Consider the following 17,161-nt stretch of genomic DNA (forward strand, 5'->3'; position numbering starts at 1 on the left):
AGAAATTTATTCAAAAGAAAGAAAGAAAAAGTAAAAAGTAAATAAAATAAAAAGAAACCAACATACATAGATCTAAAGGTAAATAATTCTATACACAGGGAAGAGCAAGTGCAAAGGAATTAAGACATGCTTGAGGAAAAAAAAAAAAAGAAAAAAAAAGGTCCAGGAGCTGGAGTGGCCTGAGAAAAAAAGTAAGTTTAAGATGAGTCTTGAAAGCCAGAGTACAATGTTTGGATTTTAAGCAATGACTTTTATTTCCAAGCATAATAGAGATTAATGATCACTGGCCAAATACCAAAGCTCCAATGCTAGTACAATGCCTAAACCCTCTGAATATCAGATAAAACCATGAAGAAAGGGGCATAATTCTACTGACTGAAGTTAAATCCTGAAGTAACTGAGTTTACCTGGAAGTGAGACCAGACTTCCTTCTATTAGTGAGAATGGGGGCTTAAGAGTTAAATTAAAATTACTAATGGAGAAATAAAATTAATACATGAGCTTTTGTGCACATGAGTTTGGTGACAATAATATTTATAAGCAAACAACATTAATTTTCTGCTATCCTCTGTATTCCAAAATGACACTGTCACTATATAAATATTGTCAAACATTATCAAAAAGATCAAAAAATAGTTTTTAGGACTTTGTACATTAGGTACATAAGGTAGTTTTCCCCAGTCTCCCTTTTCTACCTGGAAACAAAGGGAGATTGCTCCAAAAAAACATGTTGCTTACGCATTAATTCTTAAATTTCCCATCTCTTCCACACCTGTGACAGGAGTAACAAGTACAAGATTAGAGGTATTTCTGAAGGATCTGCTACAAAATTCCAGGTTAAGCTAAGTTCCACTGCATTTTGGAGTGGAATGGAATCCCAGTGCACACAGTTTGTTAGCCACTCTAAAAACTGCCCGTTGACTATAGGTTGCCTTCATTCAAAAATCATACATTAGTAGCAAAGTAATTCTACCACTGTTATTGCTGGTACCATAGTTCTTGCAAATAATTCAATACTTTGTCATTTTTCATAGTTATTCTTCATTATATCTCCACTTATTTTAACCCTCTATTTGTATTTACTCATTTCAATTCACTACATGAGAGCAATTAGAGAAGTCCACAGGCCATAGGCCTCTAACTTCTGCCTCCCATTGCTAGGGGATGGCCTATATTCTGTGACTTCACTGTGAGTGTACTTGTCTGGCCTCCAAGTGATGGCTCCTCAGTTATACTTAAACCCTCAAGACATAAATTAAGAAAGCTATGATAGGTCTAAGTGTCACAGTTATTCAGCATTAAACCCATAGCCTCATATGGCTAATAAATACGGCCGTGAATTCCCTCTAAGGCCCAAATCCCCTTTCTGACAGCTCTACCAAAAGGTAGAATTATTGACCTTTACCTTCTTCTGGATCATCACACCCTACTAAACTCGCCCTCCGTTTGCCAATCTTTCAAACCATGTATAGCATTTTCTGAGCCAATTATCCATGGCTTTGTCTGTAAGTACTTCTTCATTGGACAATGACTTTTTCAGACATCAAAACTTGATGGCAGCTTTTATCTCTATCTTTATAAAGATTCTAACGTCAGAAAAAAAGAGACTGGAAATAGTAAAGGACAATTTCAACCATATTAAGAGAAAAAGAATCATGATATTGGTTCAGATGACTTATTTACTCTGAAAACAGTATGAAAAAGAAAATTACAGATAGTGGATGCTGAACTTTTGATACAAACTCTAAAAGAAAATCAAAGCACATAGAATTTTAGAATTTGGCCCTTAATGCTCAACCAATGTCCTCATTTTCTAAATTAAGAAACCAGTGCTAAGATCAATAAATTAATTAACTAATTAATTAATTATTAGGTATTACCCAGAAAGTTACCAGAGTCAAGCAAGAATGCACATCAAATTCAGGCTAGTCTGCACCTGAAAGGATTCCCAGATAAAACATTTTAAGAAAGAGGCGAAGATTTCCAGCTAATAAGCCAACTGTTTGGCTAGAAAAATATATCTATTCCAATATGAATGGTTAGAGCAGAGGCAATAATCAACAGGGTTTGCTGGTTAATTTTGAATTTGAAGTAGGTATTTAAGGAAAAAATGATCATGAACCTGATAAGGTTAGAGATCAGGAACTACTTTAATTCAAAAACCACACAGAGGTGGAAACGTCAATAAAAGGAATCAAAAGGGGAAAAAAAGTGTGTTTCCTAACAAACTTAGTAATCATAGTCCAGAGGGAGAATGACAATACACTTGTGTTCATACTTAAAAGAAGGGCTGAAGACATTTTATTATGAGACAACAAAAAGAAAAAGAAAAATTGCAGTGAAGGGTCCAGCAAAGGCTCTTGTAAGCTTCTGAAAAGCTCAGCGATAAAAGGAAACCTGGGCTAGACATTTTGAGGAAGGTAGAACCAAAAGGTATAGACAGTTAAGCCTTTCGGAAATTATAACACACACACACACACACACACACACTGCAGCCCCAACTTCTTTGTGTAATGTTTCCCAACAGAGTGGAAAAAATAATACAAAATTTGTCAACAGCAGTTCCACTCCTGGGAATACACCCTATAGAAGAAGCTCATGCACATGTGTATCAGAAGACAGGTGCAAGAATGTTCATACCATCACTGTTTGTACTAGCAGAAAACTGGAAATAATCCAAATGTCCGGAGACAGTAAACAGGAGAGTATACTCCTATATAGCATTCCATGGGAGAGTGTGTGAAATATTATACAAAAGTGAAAATGAACTACAGCTGCACACAGCAAAATTGATCTTGAAATATAATTATGAGTATAAAAAGCAAGTCATAGAAGGTTACAGTGTAATACCATTTTTATAAAGTTCTGAAACAAAACTAAACAATGTATTATTTAGGGACATATACAAAAGGAAGATTCTAAACACAAAGTTCTGGCAAAGGGATTGAATAGGTGAAGAAAACATTTTTTAAGTTGGATGATGAATTCACAGGTATTTGTTTTATTTTTATGCCTTATAATATATATAATCAAATATTACATAATAAACACATATTTAAGTTTGCAACTTCCTTTTCTATTCATTTTTTCTTTGGATTTCACACATATATTGCACAAGAAAAAATGTACAGATTTAAAAACTGCCCAGTATTACTTCTGAGAATCCCAGAATAAATGCGGAAGAAGTCTATCTAATGATTTTCAGTGGAAAAAACGCAAAATGTTAATGATCCACTCCAACTTAACAGATTCAAAAATTGTATGAGAATATGACTTAACTTCATCAAACCATGGAGAGGAAGCTGCATCCTCTTAACAAAATGCCAAGGAACACCTTGCTTCCCAGGTCAGTAAGAGGAAAAATCAGAAGCAATTGCCTACATCTGTTCTTAACATTCATAGAGAAAAAACTTTAAGAATCTTTAAGTCTGAAGAGATAGAAATGGGCCAAGAAATTTGAAGTAACTTTTCAAGGCAGAGACACACAAAATGAAGTTGAGAAGACGATTCACCAACTAGGACATTGCCAACACTGTAAATGGGAGTTGCAAAACAGCAAATTGAAATAATTAAGATTTGTCCAGAATGTCTAGGGTTCACAGGATTCAGGCTAATTACATCCTTTATAAAGTTATTATGAGAGGATGATCAGTTTCTAAAGAATTAGAAAGTAAATATACTTAACACAAAAACATAAGAAACATTATTTTTTTCCATAATTCAAAAACCAGTAGTTCTAGCTCCTCATTTTAATCCCTAACTGTTTAATACTTGCAGAAATATGTTTATTTAAACTATCTGGCACTAGGTTAGTATTTGCTATGACTATGATAAAAATTCTTTAAAATAGGAGCAAGGACACAAACATTATAGGGGAGTAAAGATATATTTTAAAGAGAAGAAAAAATGAATTAAAATGAAGTCACATCAGCATCGCTCTGAATACCTGATTGCTTCTTCACCCGGAGTATGAGTGGTCTTGGGTAACTTCAGCATTTAAATGACCTGAAATTTCCAACTTACTTGAAATAATAACTCTGGGGGTTTCATGATGAATACTTAATGCGTTTTTTATGCAAAAATCCAAAACCTTCTCCCATGAATGAGAAATATAAAGAAAGGTTTGGATCTCGGATACTCTAAATACTTCACCAATATAACCTTCCATCAGAACAGGGGCAAAAACCTAATATCCATAAATTTTGCCTTAAAAGATTCTTTTGATGCTCTAGCATGGTATGAATGTTAAACTTGTACATATTTTTTAGCATGGCCTTTTAATAGATTTTTTTTCTTTAACAGGAACACAATGCTCTTAACTGGATAGTATCTAAAAACCTCATCTAAGGCTTTACCAACCTCTCTCACTGACAGCATCATATTCCACATATTTCTCAGCAGGGAAGATTGGCTTCCAGTGGGGAAACTTTAGTATCAGCTTTTCCAAAGAGCCTGAAAGGAGAGTTAAGCTGGATTGCTCTTCCAGAAAACAAGTACATCACTGCTGCCAAATGCTAAATCCTAACACCATGGGACATTTCCTATGATTCTGTCTGTGGTGCAGGATGAGATTCCTGTAATATTTCTCTTTACAAAATGCTCCTTCAAATAATAACAGTAATAGTAGTTATAACAGCAATAGTAATAATAAATTATAATTATAGAAGCTATGTGTTTTATGTATATATAATCTGTCAAGTTCTCACACAGCCCTGCAAGGTAGACATCATTTATCCAGTTTTACAGATAAGGGAACTGAAGCACAAAAGGATGAAATAATTTGTCCAAGACTAGGAAATAATGTTGGCTACATTTATTGAGCACTTACTATGTGCTAGTAATATTCTAAATGTTTTAGTTGCATTAACTAAATCTTGATCTCTTCATGATAGCTCTATAATTATGTCCAATATTTGGCTGAGGAAACACAGAGAGGTGCCCAATGTCATCCACCTGGCAAATGTTGAACTGAGATTCAAACTCAGGCAGCATAGCACCAGCGCCCACACTCTTAATCAGTACGCTATACTGCCTCGCTAAATATTAGAACTTATATTCAAACCCAGATCTAGCTTACTCAAAAAACATATGGCTTTCAAAAATGAGTTCTCCCATTGCTTAAACTATACCACACAGGCAAAAGCTATCAGATGAGCAACACATACCAACATATACGCTTACTAAATATAATTCAGTGAAAATACATGTAGAAATCCAAATTATTGTTTAGAGATGTGAATAATGATAATAATCCATCAGATACATAAACACGTGTTCATTCTTGTGCTGGGTAACAGCTGCATAATCCATTGGAAAGCCTATCCCACCAGGAATCCAAAGCTCAAATGCTCCTGCCCTTTCTCTACATACACAGTCAAATGAATCCACATACTTTCATTATCATATCTTGAAGCACACAATTCCACTGGACAAATACTCTAATTTCTGATCAACATACATCCTATGAAACTGTACCTAAACTCTGCATACTTTCCATTAAGTTTATGGCCTCTATCGAAGAGAACACATTTATTCTAATATTTCTAACTACAAGCTTCATCACTCCCTCTTGATCACAATAATTATTACCTAAAACATAAGTCTTTTAAAAGAGCAAAAAGTCAGAAAGAAAATCTTATTTTGTTAGAGTTGAGGTTTATATCAATGTATCCCTTTCTCTGCAATCTCACATGACTCCAGAACCTGACCCAAACCAGTTCACCCAGCCTAGGATCATATACTTAGTAGTATGATACACAAGACATGATAGTGGCTGAAGCACTATTATTAAAGAGAGATTAAAACAGCTGTACATTATGCTGAAGCACTCACTCTTCCCTTTACAAACAGACGGTCCTGGATTACAAGCAGCACTTGACCATTTAAATCACGACAACAACCAGATTTAACCAGCTGGGCCATATTCTCCTAGGCAATGCCTGTTGACCTCCTCAGTCACAGCTGCTCAAATGAAATTCTCATTAGACAACTTATTTTCAGAAGCCAAAGGACTCTCTGATTAAATATATGTATTTAGATATAGAAGTCCTTTTTAAAGTATTCATTTTCTGACAACTGTCGCTTATGCTACAGCCCAGCTACATTGGCAACAAGATGGGTGATACAAGGATAACTAAAATTCATCATTTAATCCCAGCTGAAGGATTTTTATCTTAGAACCATTTAAAACTGAATCTATTAATCAAAGTCTTTCTACACACTATACCCACCAATATCAACAGTGTTTTAAAAGGTAGATTCTGATATTCATTCATTCTATCCATCTATCCATTTTTCCATGCATCTGCACACCTATCTATCTATCTACCTACCTACCAACCTATCTATCTATGGCAGAAAAAATCAGGGTTAAATTTAGAACAAAACAGAAGCCTTGCCTATTTTCCCACAAATCTTACTTTCAGTGGAGGCACTTCAGACAGAACACCTTTGTTCATCAGTGTTTCAGCAATCCAGTCAAATCACTGCTCTGGAGAGGACATTTCTTGAGAGAATGGCAGATAAAATACTGGACAATTATTTGGTTAATCAAAGAATCTACCTGTAAGAGAATAACTTTCCTATTACCGAATGGAGAGTTTTTGTTTTATCAAGTAGATACTGTTTTAAAATAGACCATAATAAATAAACTTTTTATAGATCAGTTACTGTATAAGAGGGGAAATGAGGGGGAAGGTATTTAGTCTGATAGAGTCAAAACATTCTCCAGGACAAGAATGACTCAGGAAAGGTCATTTATTATGTCAATCACAAAAGCTTGTCACTTATGAAGTATGGTCTTCAAACCAGAAAGCAGAAGTGAGGGAGAGGTGAGTAATGCATTTGAAAGCTTTTATACATCCCATGGGATAAAGGACGTCCCAGATGAGGAGATGGGGCTTTAAAAAGTCAAAGCCAGGCAAATATTGGTGGAGCTATTATACCTCCTTAGACCTAGAATATAATTATAATATTATGGAATCAGAAATCTATCAGAAGCTTATTAATGACCTTTTCTATAATTATTTCTATTCTCCCATCACACTGTTCTGTTCTATTGCTCCAAGCAAATGATTAAAATTAGGCATCAAACTCAAAATAAAAAAATAGAAATCCTCATTACTCCCATCTCCAAAACATGTTGTCTACTTTTCTCATTAACTGTTATACCATCCTCCTATTCACTCTGAGCTACCTTTAAACCACTCTTCTCTATTGATCTCCTCACTTTAAATGTCAGGTCCTAACAATTCTATCTCCGAATACCTTTTCCATATGCACCCCTTCTTCCTTTCTTGTTTCTGCTGCTTTAGTTTAGGCCCTCATTATCTCTAGCCTGAAACAATTTCCTTAATGTCTCTCTGTGCTCCCACACATCCAATACAGTGCTGCCAGATTAACTTTCCTGGAGGAAAGCTCTAATCCATCAACTTACTGTGCTAAAAAACAGTCAGTGGTTCCTCCATAACTTTCAATATAAAGTTTGAGCTTCTTAGCCAAGAATTTAAGGGCCATTGTGATGAACAGAACCTACCTTTTCAGTCTTATACCCTATATGCATCTTCACATACTTTAAAGTAGAACCTGAACTATGGGCTGTTTTAAAGCTCTCTGCCTGTTCCTTTTGACTGAAATGTCCCTCCCCTCCATTTCTACTTACATATATATCCTTTCATTCTCCAAGACCAGTTAAGACTCATCTTTCTATAGAACCTCTCCATGGTTTCCTAGGCAGGCACAATCTATCTTGTAAACTCCTATAACATTTTATCTATGTAGCTCTCATGGAACTTAGCACATATTAAATATGAATTAGAGTTCATTTTGTATTAGTTTTACACCTTTTACTAGAATATGAACTCTTTAAATTTAGAGACTATTCATGATAGGTGTGCAATATCATGTAGCATAGTGGTTCTTAACCTAGGGTCCACAGACCCCAGGAGTCTATCCATAGAATTCAGGAAGTCTGTGAACTTGGATGAAAAAAATTCATTTTCACCAATTTTTTAAACTGAAAATGTGCATATCTTTAAATTATTGATGCAGGCAACAAACCATAAATTCATAGTATCTGTGACATTTTAACCAATAAAATAACAATATTTTAATATCACATTGTACTTGTTAAAGATACCTCAAAATATCTTTTATACTTATCACTACTTCAAAATTATATTTTTAGTCCCTCCATTAGATCTTGTGTTTAATGCATTAGTAAAGTAGTACTTCCTACCATATCACAAAATTTTTAAATTATTTAACATTTTAATATAATTCATTTTCTTATAATTCCATGGATTTTACTTTATGCATTTAAAATAAGAATGGACCTGTAGGCGTCACCAAGCCACCAAAGGGATCCACAGCCAAAAAAAGAAAGTAAGAATGTAAGAATCCCTCAGTTCTAATATAGCACTTTGCAAAATAAGTAGAAAAATAATCATGATACTATGTAGTTCTTGATTAGGGCTATAAAAAATATACCATGAACTACAGAATACCGTATAAGCATATTGTTCATAAAAATTCATAGTCTTGGCAGAAAAAGACCAATTACCCCTTGTCTAAAATAACCTTTTAAAATGGCAATTAAGATTGCTGCATACCTCCAAAGATAATTTATTATCTTTCAAAGAAAGTCTTTCCATACATGGACAGCTACACTGTTAGACAGCTGGTCTTGTTATAATTTCAATATGATATATAATATTATATGATAATATAATGATAATATTACTAGTTCCTTCAATTATTCCTCTTATTATATAATTCTGTGTCTGTTAGCATGTCATTTGTTCTCCTCTGAGAATATCCCAACGCTCCTGAGTTCCTCTTAAAGTGTAGTAATTCTCAACACAATACTTCAGGTGCATTCTTTTGAGTAGGAAGTTCAGTGGGACCGACACCTCTTGAATCTTACATACTGTAATTCTAGTAATGCTGACTGGGATAGCACTGGCAATTTTTTGGCAATATTCACTGCACTGACCCCATTGCACTCTCTGTCACCTAAAACTCATATGTTGGTGTTTTTTTTTAATCATGTGTCTGCTATTTAAATTTCCTTCGGTAATTACTTGTGCAGATAGGAATTTTGGTCACAGCCTCTGGACTTGACAATAAGATCTATTAAATTTTATCTGGATGGGTTAGTTTTAAGTTTATATTTTCAGTTTGTCAAAAACTTTTGACTTTTTGTTTCTTTCATACATTATATTCAGCATTCCTCCCCGATTTTTGGAATCTGTTTGATAAGCACACTTTTTATCATTTCTATTTGTACTTAATGTATTATATACGTTGATATGCACTAAAAATGCCTGAATTTCTGATGCCTAAAATATATGTACTGTAGAAAACAAAGTTCTGTAGAGTACATAAAAAACATTCTTCAATAGTAGGAATATAATGATAAAGGACTCTTAAATGAGAGGTCTCATCTTACAAATGCCTCTCTTGTATCAAATCTATAACACATAATAATGAAGAAGAATAAAACACTAATCATTACTTGCAAGAGAAGGATGATTTTAAATTCCCTAGCAGTCTAGACCCCTCCCCCTAAAAAATCATCACAAATCAATTTCTTTATTTTTACACAACAGAGCCCTCTAAAGTATGTTGAAACCACTTTCTTATAGAGCTAAAACAATCTTTTTGGTGAATCACAATTAAATGTAACCTAGCAATCTCATTTATTCAGAGTTTATTGATCTGGCAGCCTCAGTTATTCTAGAATAGCCATGAATGAGGAATATAAAGTCTCTGAGCAGCCAGAAGAGTCAGCATGAAGTCCATGCACTGAAGAGCATGTATATTGCCCAGAATCTCTTAGCAACTCACCCAGAAATGTTTGTTCATATTTTAAATATAGTCCAGAATGTTATGATCATCTAATTTCATAACTGACAGATGAATATAAGAAGCAAATTAGAAATTATTCACAACTAGGTAAGAAGTAACAGTCTGAAACCTGATATTAAAGGAAGAGAAACCAAAACACACACATACATACACACACACACACACACACACACACACGCCAAAAAAGATATCTAAATCAAGCAGACACAGGAACTCTAAAGTTCCATAATTGCAGAGAAATAACCATAAAGCCAACTGTCCTAATTATCTCAAAGATCTCTGGGGACATCATTACATTATAGCATGGTAAAGTAATTGACATTTATAATAATTATCATCACAATACCTCAAATGTATGTAATTTACAGTTCATAAGACACATATTAATTATTATAGTTAATTCTCAAAATGTTTGAGTTAAGAAGTCAGGTTACTACCATACCAAACTTTAAATTTTGTGGTTCAGGGAGATGGAAGAACTTACCCAGGGTCACATGATTGTTAGATAGGTATTGGAGTTCATATTCTACTGCATCATGACCCTGAGTCAACAAAAAAATTTACATTTTGTGCCATATAATCTGGTTAGTAAGATAGGGAAGCATGTAATACATTTTAGAAGCTTCCACAAAGATTGCTGATGTGGTGGACACATCACAAAAATTAATTTGAAATTTTTAAACTTCTGAGCCCTTAAAGGAATAAAATTAACTTACATGAAAAATTCCCTTATATCAAATCCCCATTTCCCTATAGTACCACAGAGGTTTAAATTTAACTTACAATGTAAGTAGTAATCCAGAGCCATTAATTATCCTACATTTTAAAGTCTAAAATCTGTACATAAAAAAATGAAAGAATATACATAGTATAGCAATCACTCAGAGTTGATTTATTTAATTTAAACATATTATTAGAGAGTCTTCTTTCATCTACTTTTTAGGACCTAGGTTAACCTAAGTGGACTCTTGTAGAGAGAGTAGAGAAGGTGGATGTTTCAGTAGATGTCATGTGTCAAAGAACTCCTCCCTTGAACATTTAGCTTTAACAGTATTAGAAACCCTCAGCTCTCAATTCTGCAACATTTGGAGGTAAAATAATAATATTTATAAATTTATAATATTTATTAAAAAAAGGAGAAATAAATTAGGGGTCTTTTTCTTTTTAAACAGTTTATATTTTCATAATAAAACACTATCCATCAAGAGGAAATAAGGGAGAAAAAATGAAAAATAAAGTTGTGGCTAGGAAAATACCTGTACTCCCTTTTCCAGAGCAAGGCTTATAGTCAGTTTAAAACCTTGATTTGTTATTATAAGAACCAAGTAAAATGCACAAAGTTGTAGAAAAATGGAGCTATCTGCTTAACACTTCTAATGGATCACAATCTGCCATCACCATGGTAACCTCTGAATAACTTTTTCCTTGCTAGTGCCAATTATGCACTTCTCTGGCCCTTAAAATCCCACTCATTTTTTTTTAAGCCTGGAATCTTTAAAAGAATAAAGCCCAACAGTTAAGTCCACACATACCCTCTTGTTCAGTCCGAGTCATTTCCTCAAGCTTCTTCTGTTTCAGTGTGTCCACCACATCGGCAAGGCTCCCTTTGCGGCGTTCCGGGGTTCCAAAAGTAACACTGGTCATTATCTCGCGGTCCCGACTCCCTTCGTCAGGCTTATGTGGTGAGGTAGAGGTATTTCGGAAGGAATATAGGGAACATAACTTATTATTCTCTGACTCCTAGAAAAACAAAATAAAATAAAACCATTAGAACATGTTTCTTTGCATATCACTGGAGAAAAATCCCAAACTCAGAATGACAGTATATGAGGCTGAGATGGACAAATAAAATATATTAACTATCTCTGCTTAAAAAAAATACTAAACATAGAGGTAATTATCAAAGGAACTAACCTGAAATTGCAGATTCTACCTTTTTCTTTTTTAACTAAAAAGCAGCCAAAGTGGTACAAAAACTTAATTTTAAAAGGAACACTTCAACTTCTTACTCATTTACACCCTTCATTTAAAATAGTTCAGGTTCAATTATTAATTATAAGGATGGTAAAGTTTTTCTTTTAATTGGCACTTATATTAGCAACCCTCTTCCCACAGCCTAAAATATATGTACATCAAAAAAGAACCCCATTATCCCTAAATTTAGAAACAGTAGAGAAATTAGCTTCAATATTCATGTTAATTATTCACCAGAAAATATCTAAAATATCTAAATCAGCGTCAGAAGGTTAGCCAACCTGAATATTTTTGTGTGCCGGGGTTTGAAGAAAATTGTTTGTTTTTTTTCTAGCTACACATCTATCAAAGTTACAGAAACCTCTTTCTATTTCTTACACTTACCCCTGATACTTTAGCACATAGTCACACACATTTTTCATGTGGCATTTTAAAATGATTTGTTTTTTTCTTTTTTTTAACAAGAAGACAAGTTTTACAGAAACACTTACACAAGAATTATTTCACATTACAGAGAAGTTGGCTAACGGGTAGGAGAGTTAGGTCTATCTTCAAGGAGAAAAAGCAAATCTTAGATTGAAAATAATAAACACCTAAAAGTTTATAAAAAGAAAATGCTTTTATAGCTCTTTAAATCGGAACTGAGAGTTTTAAGCAAACATTATTGGCCACAGTCCACCAGTAGTCTTGCATGCACCTTATCTGTCTGTGTATGGGTCTTCTCTCTCCCAATAAAAAACTGTATGAAATAAATAAAGCATCTAGGCTTTGTTCTCATCAGAAGCTTAAAAATCTTAATCACTCCTATATCTCTCTCCTTCTTCACAAAAAAAAAAGCCCAGTAAGCATCAAGAACTAGAGGAAGAGCATGAGGGAAAAGTTACAGAGTTAAAAAAAAAAAAAAAAAAAAAGTTACAGAGTTAATCACTGGTAGGAAAGGGAATGAAAAGAAAATGGAATTTAGAGAAATACATTTCCACATACATTAAATGAGATAATTGTACTCAGTAAATGCTAGATATTTAGGTATTATTGCCATTGCATACAAGGTAGGAATAAAACTTATTTTCACAATTATTGGTAGGATATAATGAGCTAACATTTGTAAAGCAACTAGGCACAGTGCTGAGCCCAAAGCAGGCGGTGCTTAGTAAATGGTAGGTATCATTATTTTGTTGGAAGGAACAGATCTAGGAATGGAGCCAAAGAGGTTTTTCCCCCTCTGGACCTAAGGAATTGCTTAGTAAAAAATATGTCTTGAAATAAATTGAGTATTGTAAAGTCTGTGAATATACTAAAAACCATTGAATTGTACACATTAAATAAGCAAATTGTATGGTATGTGTATTATATCTCAATAAAGCTGCTTTAAATTACTATGAGCCAAATCTTAATCTTTTCCACAATCCCATTGTTATCAAAATGCCTAGCACAGAGCAGATGCTCATTACATTTGCACTAAAATAAACTGAAAAGGATAAAATAAATGGGCAGGGCAGGAAAAAGAGCTCCTCTTTACCTTGTTCCTAAATCTTTTCTTTCCCCAGGAAATATGATGTATTTCATTTACTGCTTACAATAACTGTGGAGTGATGCACAGGAACCCCTTCCTTTAGATGCCAGTCATGGTTAATACATGGCTCCTTGGAATGGTCAGTTCATTCTCTACTTTGTGCAAACAAAAAACTCAGAGATATGTTTGCCAAAGCCAATTTCAGCTCTTAATAGTGTCCCTATCAGAAATGTGACCTAGGCTTTTTTGAATCAGTAATACCATTTGATAAATTATGCTTCGATCACTTTCATTTCAAATGCAAATTTGTCTCATATCATTGCCTATAAGTCAAAAACAAACTCTGGCTCAACCTAAGGGATTGAAGATCAACTTAAAACAGCAGTTACATGGAAGTGGTTACCTACAAATGACTCACCGCTGACCATAATCAAGAGGAGTTTTCCCACCACTCCCAAATTGAAAGATGCTAGAAATGTCTCTCCAGCCTGAGTTACAGTTGTCCTTAGAGAATTTAGCCTCCATACAGTACCATTTTTTTCTCTCAGGACTAATTTCAGTCTATTTACTTATGTCACTTACTTGTTAGATAGACTACGTTCCTTATTTTTTACTCATGGGAATGTGGTCACTGCCATCTGCACCACAGACAATAACCATGGGTTCCCACACTGTCTTCAGCCCCATAATCTGTGCAAGGTCACTCAACACCACCAAGAAGCAGAGAACAAGAAGCTGTAAGTCATGATTTCTCCAAGAAAGCAACAAGAACTACTTGCAACATGCCACAAAGGCACCAACATGGGCAGAAGATGAAATCATAAATGGCTTAAGTTGTATAAGTCATACTATCTTTAGGAACAATGGAAAGGGGCAAAATTTACCATTTATGGTCTTCACTTTTTAACTTTCTAAAACTTAAGACATATGGACCTCTCATGAATGGAGGCCTATAGTCAATTCATCTGAACAAAGGGGCACATAAATCCAAACATTTATCGATACAATGAAGAGATTACTGTTAGATAAAAGGCAGTAATGCCAAATTAGAAAAGGAAATTTGATAAAGAATCTCTAGTTTTTGTTCTAGGGAGCTAGGTAATTTTTAAGTAAGTTTTCTTACAGAAAAAAAAAGCTCAACTTATTCTTTAATTTCCTAAAAACAAATTGGTCCTATGAACTAACAATTGAGGCAAGATGTCCAGTGATAATATCTGTCAAGTTTTGATGCATGACACTGCAGCACAGCTGTGGAGAGGTTTGAGACAACATTTGACTAAAGCAGTGCTTCTCCAACTTTAAGGTATAGAATTCCCCGGCAAGTATGTTAAAATACAGATTCCCTTACCTCTTCCCATACCCCAAAGAGTGGGGCCCAGGAATATGAAGTTTAATAAACATCCCAAGTGATTCTGATGCACCCCACTTTCAGAAACACTGATTCCATGAGAAGGTAATGAAATGACTGTGATTTGCCTTTATGTTATAATGTGGATATAATTATGAACATTTTAAAGAAGGCTGGTTAGTTGTGATTTTAAAAAGTAACATAAAGGAGATTACTTCTCTTCTTTTGATCTTTCTTATGAAAACAACCACTGTATAACATGACAGAACACATGAACATCACAAAAAGAAAAGCATATGGGGCACTGAGTAAGCATTAGTTCATTCAAAGGAAACTTATGATAAGTTTGCTTTCTCTTAACCCCTAACTTCAGAGTCCTCCCTAACAGTGAAGAAAATTTCAAAATACGATTTAAAAGGATCCTAGTACCAATACAAGGACTAAAGTGATGTTGATTCAGATTATCTAAGGAGCATTTCACTGGCAATTAATTAAACACAGTACAAAAATTATATGTAGATGACTGAAAAAGCATACAGTAGTACAAAAAAATAATCATTAGGCAAAGTTTCTAGAAAATACAAGCAATTTTCACAAATTAAGAACATATAATTAAGATGTTTCCATATATGAAGGGATAGAGAAGTAAATATTAAAAACAAAACGTGTGTGAGGTGATGGATGTTAAGTAAGCTTATTGTGGTAATCCTTTCACAATATATACATTATATTGTATACCTTTAATACAATGTTATATCTCAATTATTTCTCAATAAAATTGAAAAAACAGATTAAAATAAATATTGCTCAGATTTTTCAGAAGTTATGAAAAACTGATTGCTCAGCAGTGGCATTAAATAACATTAAACTCAAATAGCCTTCTCATGGTACTGTGAATATTGCAAACATAATCAAATTTTTGAGCCTTTGCAAGTCTTGTTCCTTTCCCCTAGAATGTACTACATTCTCTTTGACTATGAACTCAACCCACTCTCCAAAGCTCAGCTCAAACTGCATTTCATCCTTAAAGTCCTCCCTGACTATGCTGGGCCTCACTATCCTCCTATCCCCTGAACTACACATCGAAGCAATCAGAACCATGCAATAATATGCTAAATTATTCGTTACTATTTTGCATGTTTTAGTCATATTTGCAACTAAATTTTAGCTCTTAACTTATGCTTCTTCTATATACCTCATGTCTTATGCTTCTTCTATATACCTCCAAAACATCAAAAAAAAAAAATGTTGTCACATTGTTGGATGATGAAACAACTATTCACCAAATATGTCAAAAATAATAAAAAATTAAGGCTAAGGGTAAAGATTCGCTCTAGCAATGACAGAATTGCTTATTTAAGCAAAACGTTAACAACTGAGATATTAAAAAATAAGGGATTCATTCAATAAAAGATGATATAGCTACACAATGGAATACCACATGGCCATTAAAAACAATATTATATATGTTGAATATAGTGTTGTTTATAGTGATGAATAATTAGAGGCAATTTGTATTTCCAATAGTAGGGATTATTTGAGGGCATTATGGTTTTATCCATATGGTGGAATAATTTGAAATCATTGAAAATCATATTTTTGCAGAAAATTTAGTGGCGTGGACTAAATTTTCTGGACTATTTAGTGGACTATTCATAACATATTACTAGTAAAAAGTATGTTAGTGAGAAACACTAATATATATATATATTTTTAACTTATGTACAGAAGACAGAAGTACCAACAAAATGCTAATGGTCTTCTGAGTCTTGAAATAATAGGTAGTTTTATATTTCCTTTTTGAAGTTACATATATTTTGCAAATGTTCTATCATAAGTAATACTTTTAATCAGAAAATAAATACTATTTTCAAGGTTGAATATGAATACCAAAAAAAGTTGTAGAATAATTTATCTACAAGGGAAGAGGTATCAAATGGAGAAAAAGATATATCATAGTATTTTAGTATATAACTTCAATTTTGTTACATGCGTGCATAAGGGTAAATGTGGCCACAAAAAAAATCCTTAGAAGATATACACCAAAATATTTATAGTGATTTATAAATGGTTATGAGATTATTGGTAATTTTTCTTTCCTTTTTTTGCTTATCTGTGTTTTCTAATTGATCATTGATAAACATTGATGAACATATTGCTTATGTAATAAGGAAGAACAAAAATCATTCTATAAAGAGATGCTTAGAGGAAATATATTGGGTTGGCCAAAGAGTATCTTTTGTTTTTAAGTAAAAATAAAGACACATTTTTCATTTTCACCAAGAACTTTATTGAACAACGTATTCACCCTTTTGCTCCACTACCTTCTGCCATTTTTCCAGGCAACTTCACAATTCCATCTTCCCGAAACTTTTTATCTTTTTGAGCAAAGAATTGTTCCAGGTGTCTTCTACAGTCTTCCAGGGAATTGAAATTTTTTCCATTAGGAGAATTTTGTA

General features: G+C 33.6%; 1 protein-coding gene across 17 annotated transcripts in view; it reads right to left on the reverse strand.

The window, feature by feature from the left end:
* Positions 1-17,161, reverse strand: part of SOX6 (SRY-box transcription factor 6) — a 537,504-nt gene that overhangs the window by 351,756 nt on the left and 168,587 nt on the right. For all 17 annotated transcript variants that reach the window (XM_061201489.1, XM_061201492.1, XM_061201488.1 and 14 more), the window contains exon 3: positions 11,400-11,607. In XM_061201489.1, the coding sequence (XP_061057472.1) occupies positions 11,400-11,607 (208 nt within the window). The remainder of the gene's footprint in view (positions 1-11,399; positions 11,608-17,161) is intronic.

Source organism: Eubalaena glacialis, chromosome 10 (genome assembly GCF_028564815.1).
Source record: "Eubalaena glacialis isolate mEubGla1 chromosome 10, mEubGla1.1.hap2.+ XY, whole genome shotgun sequence".
Classification (NCBI taxonomy): domain Eukaryota; kingdom Metazoa; phylum Chordata; class Mammalia; order Artiodactyla; family Balaenidae; genus Eubalaena; species Eubalaena glacialis.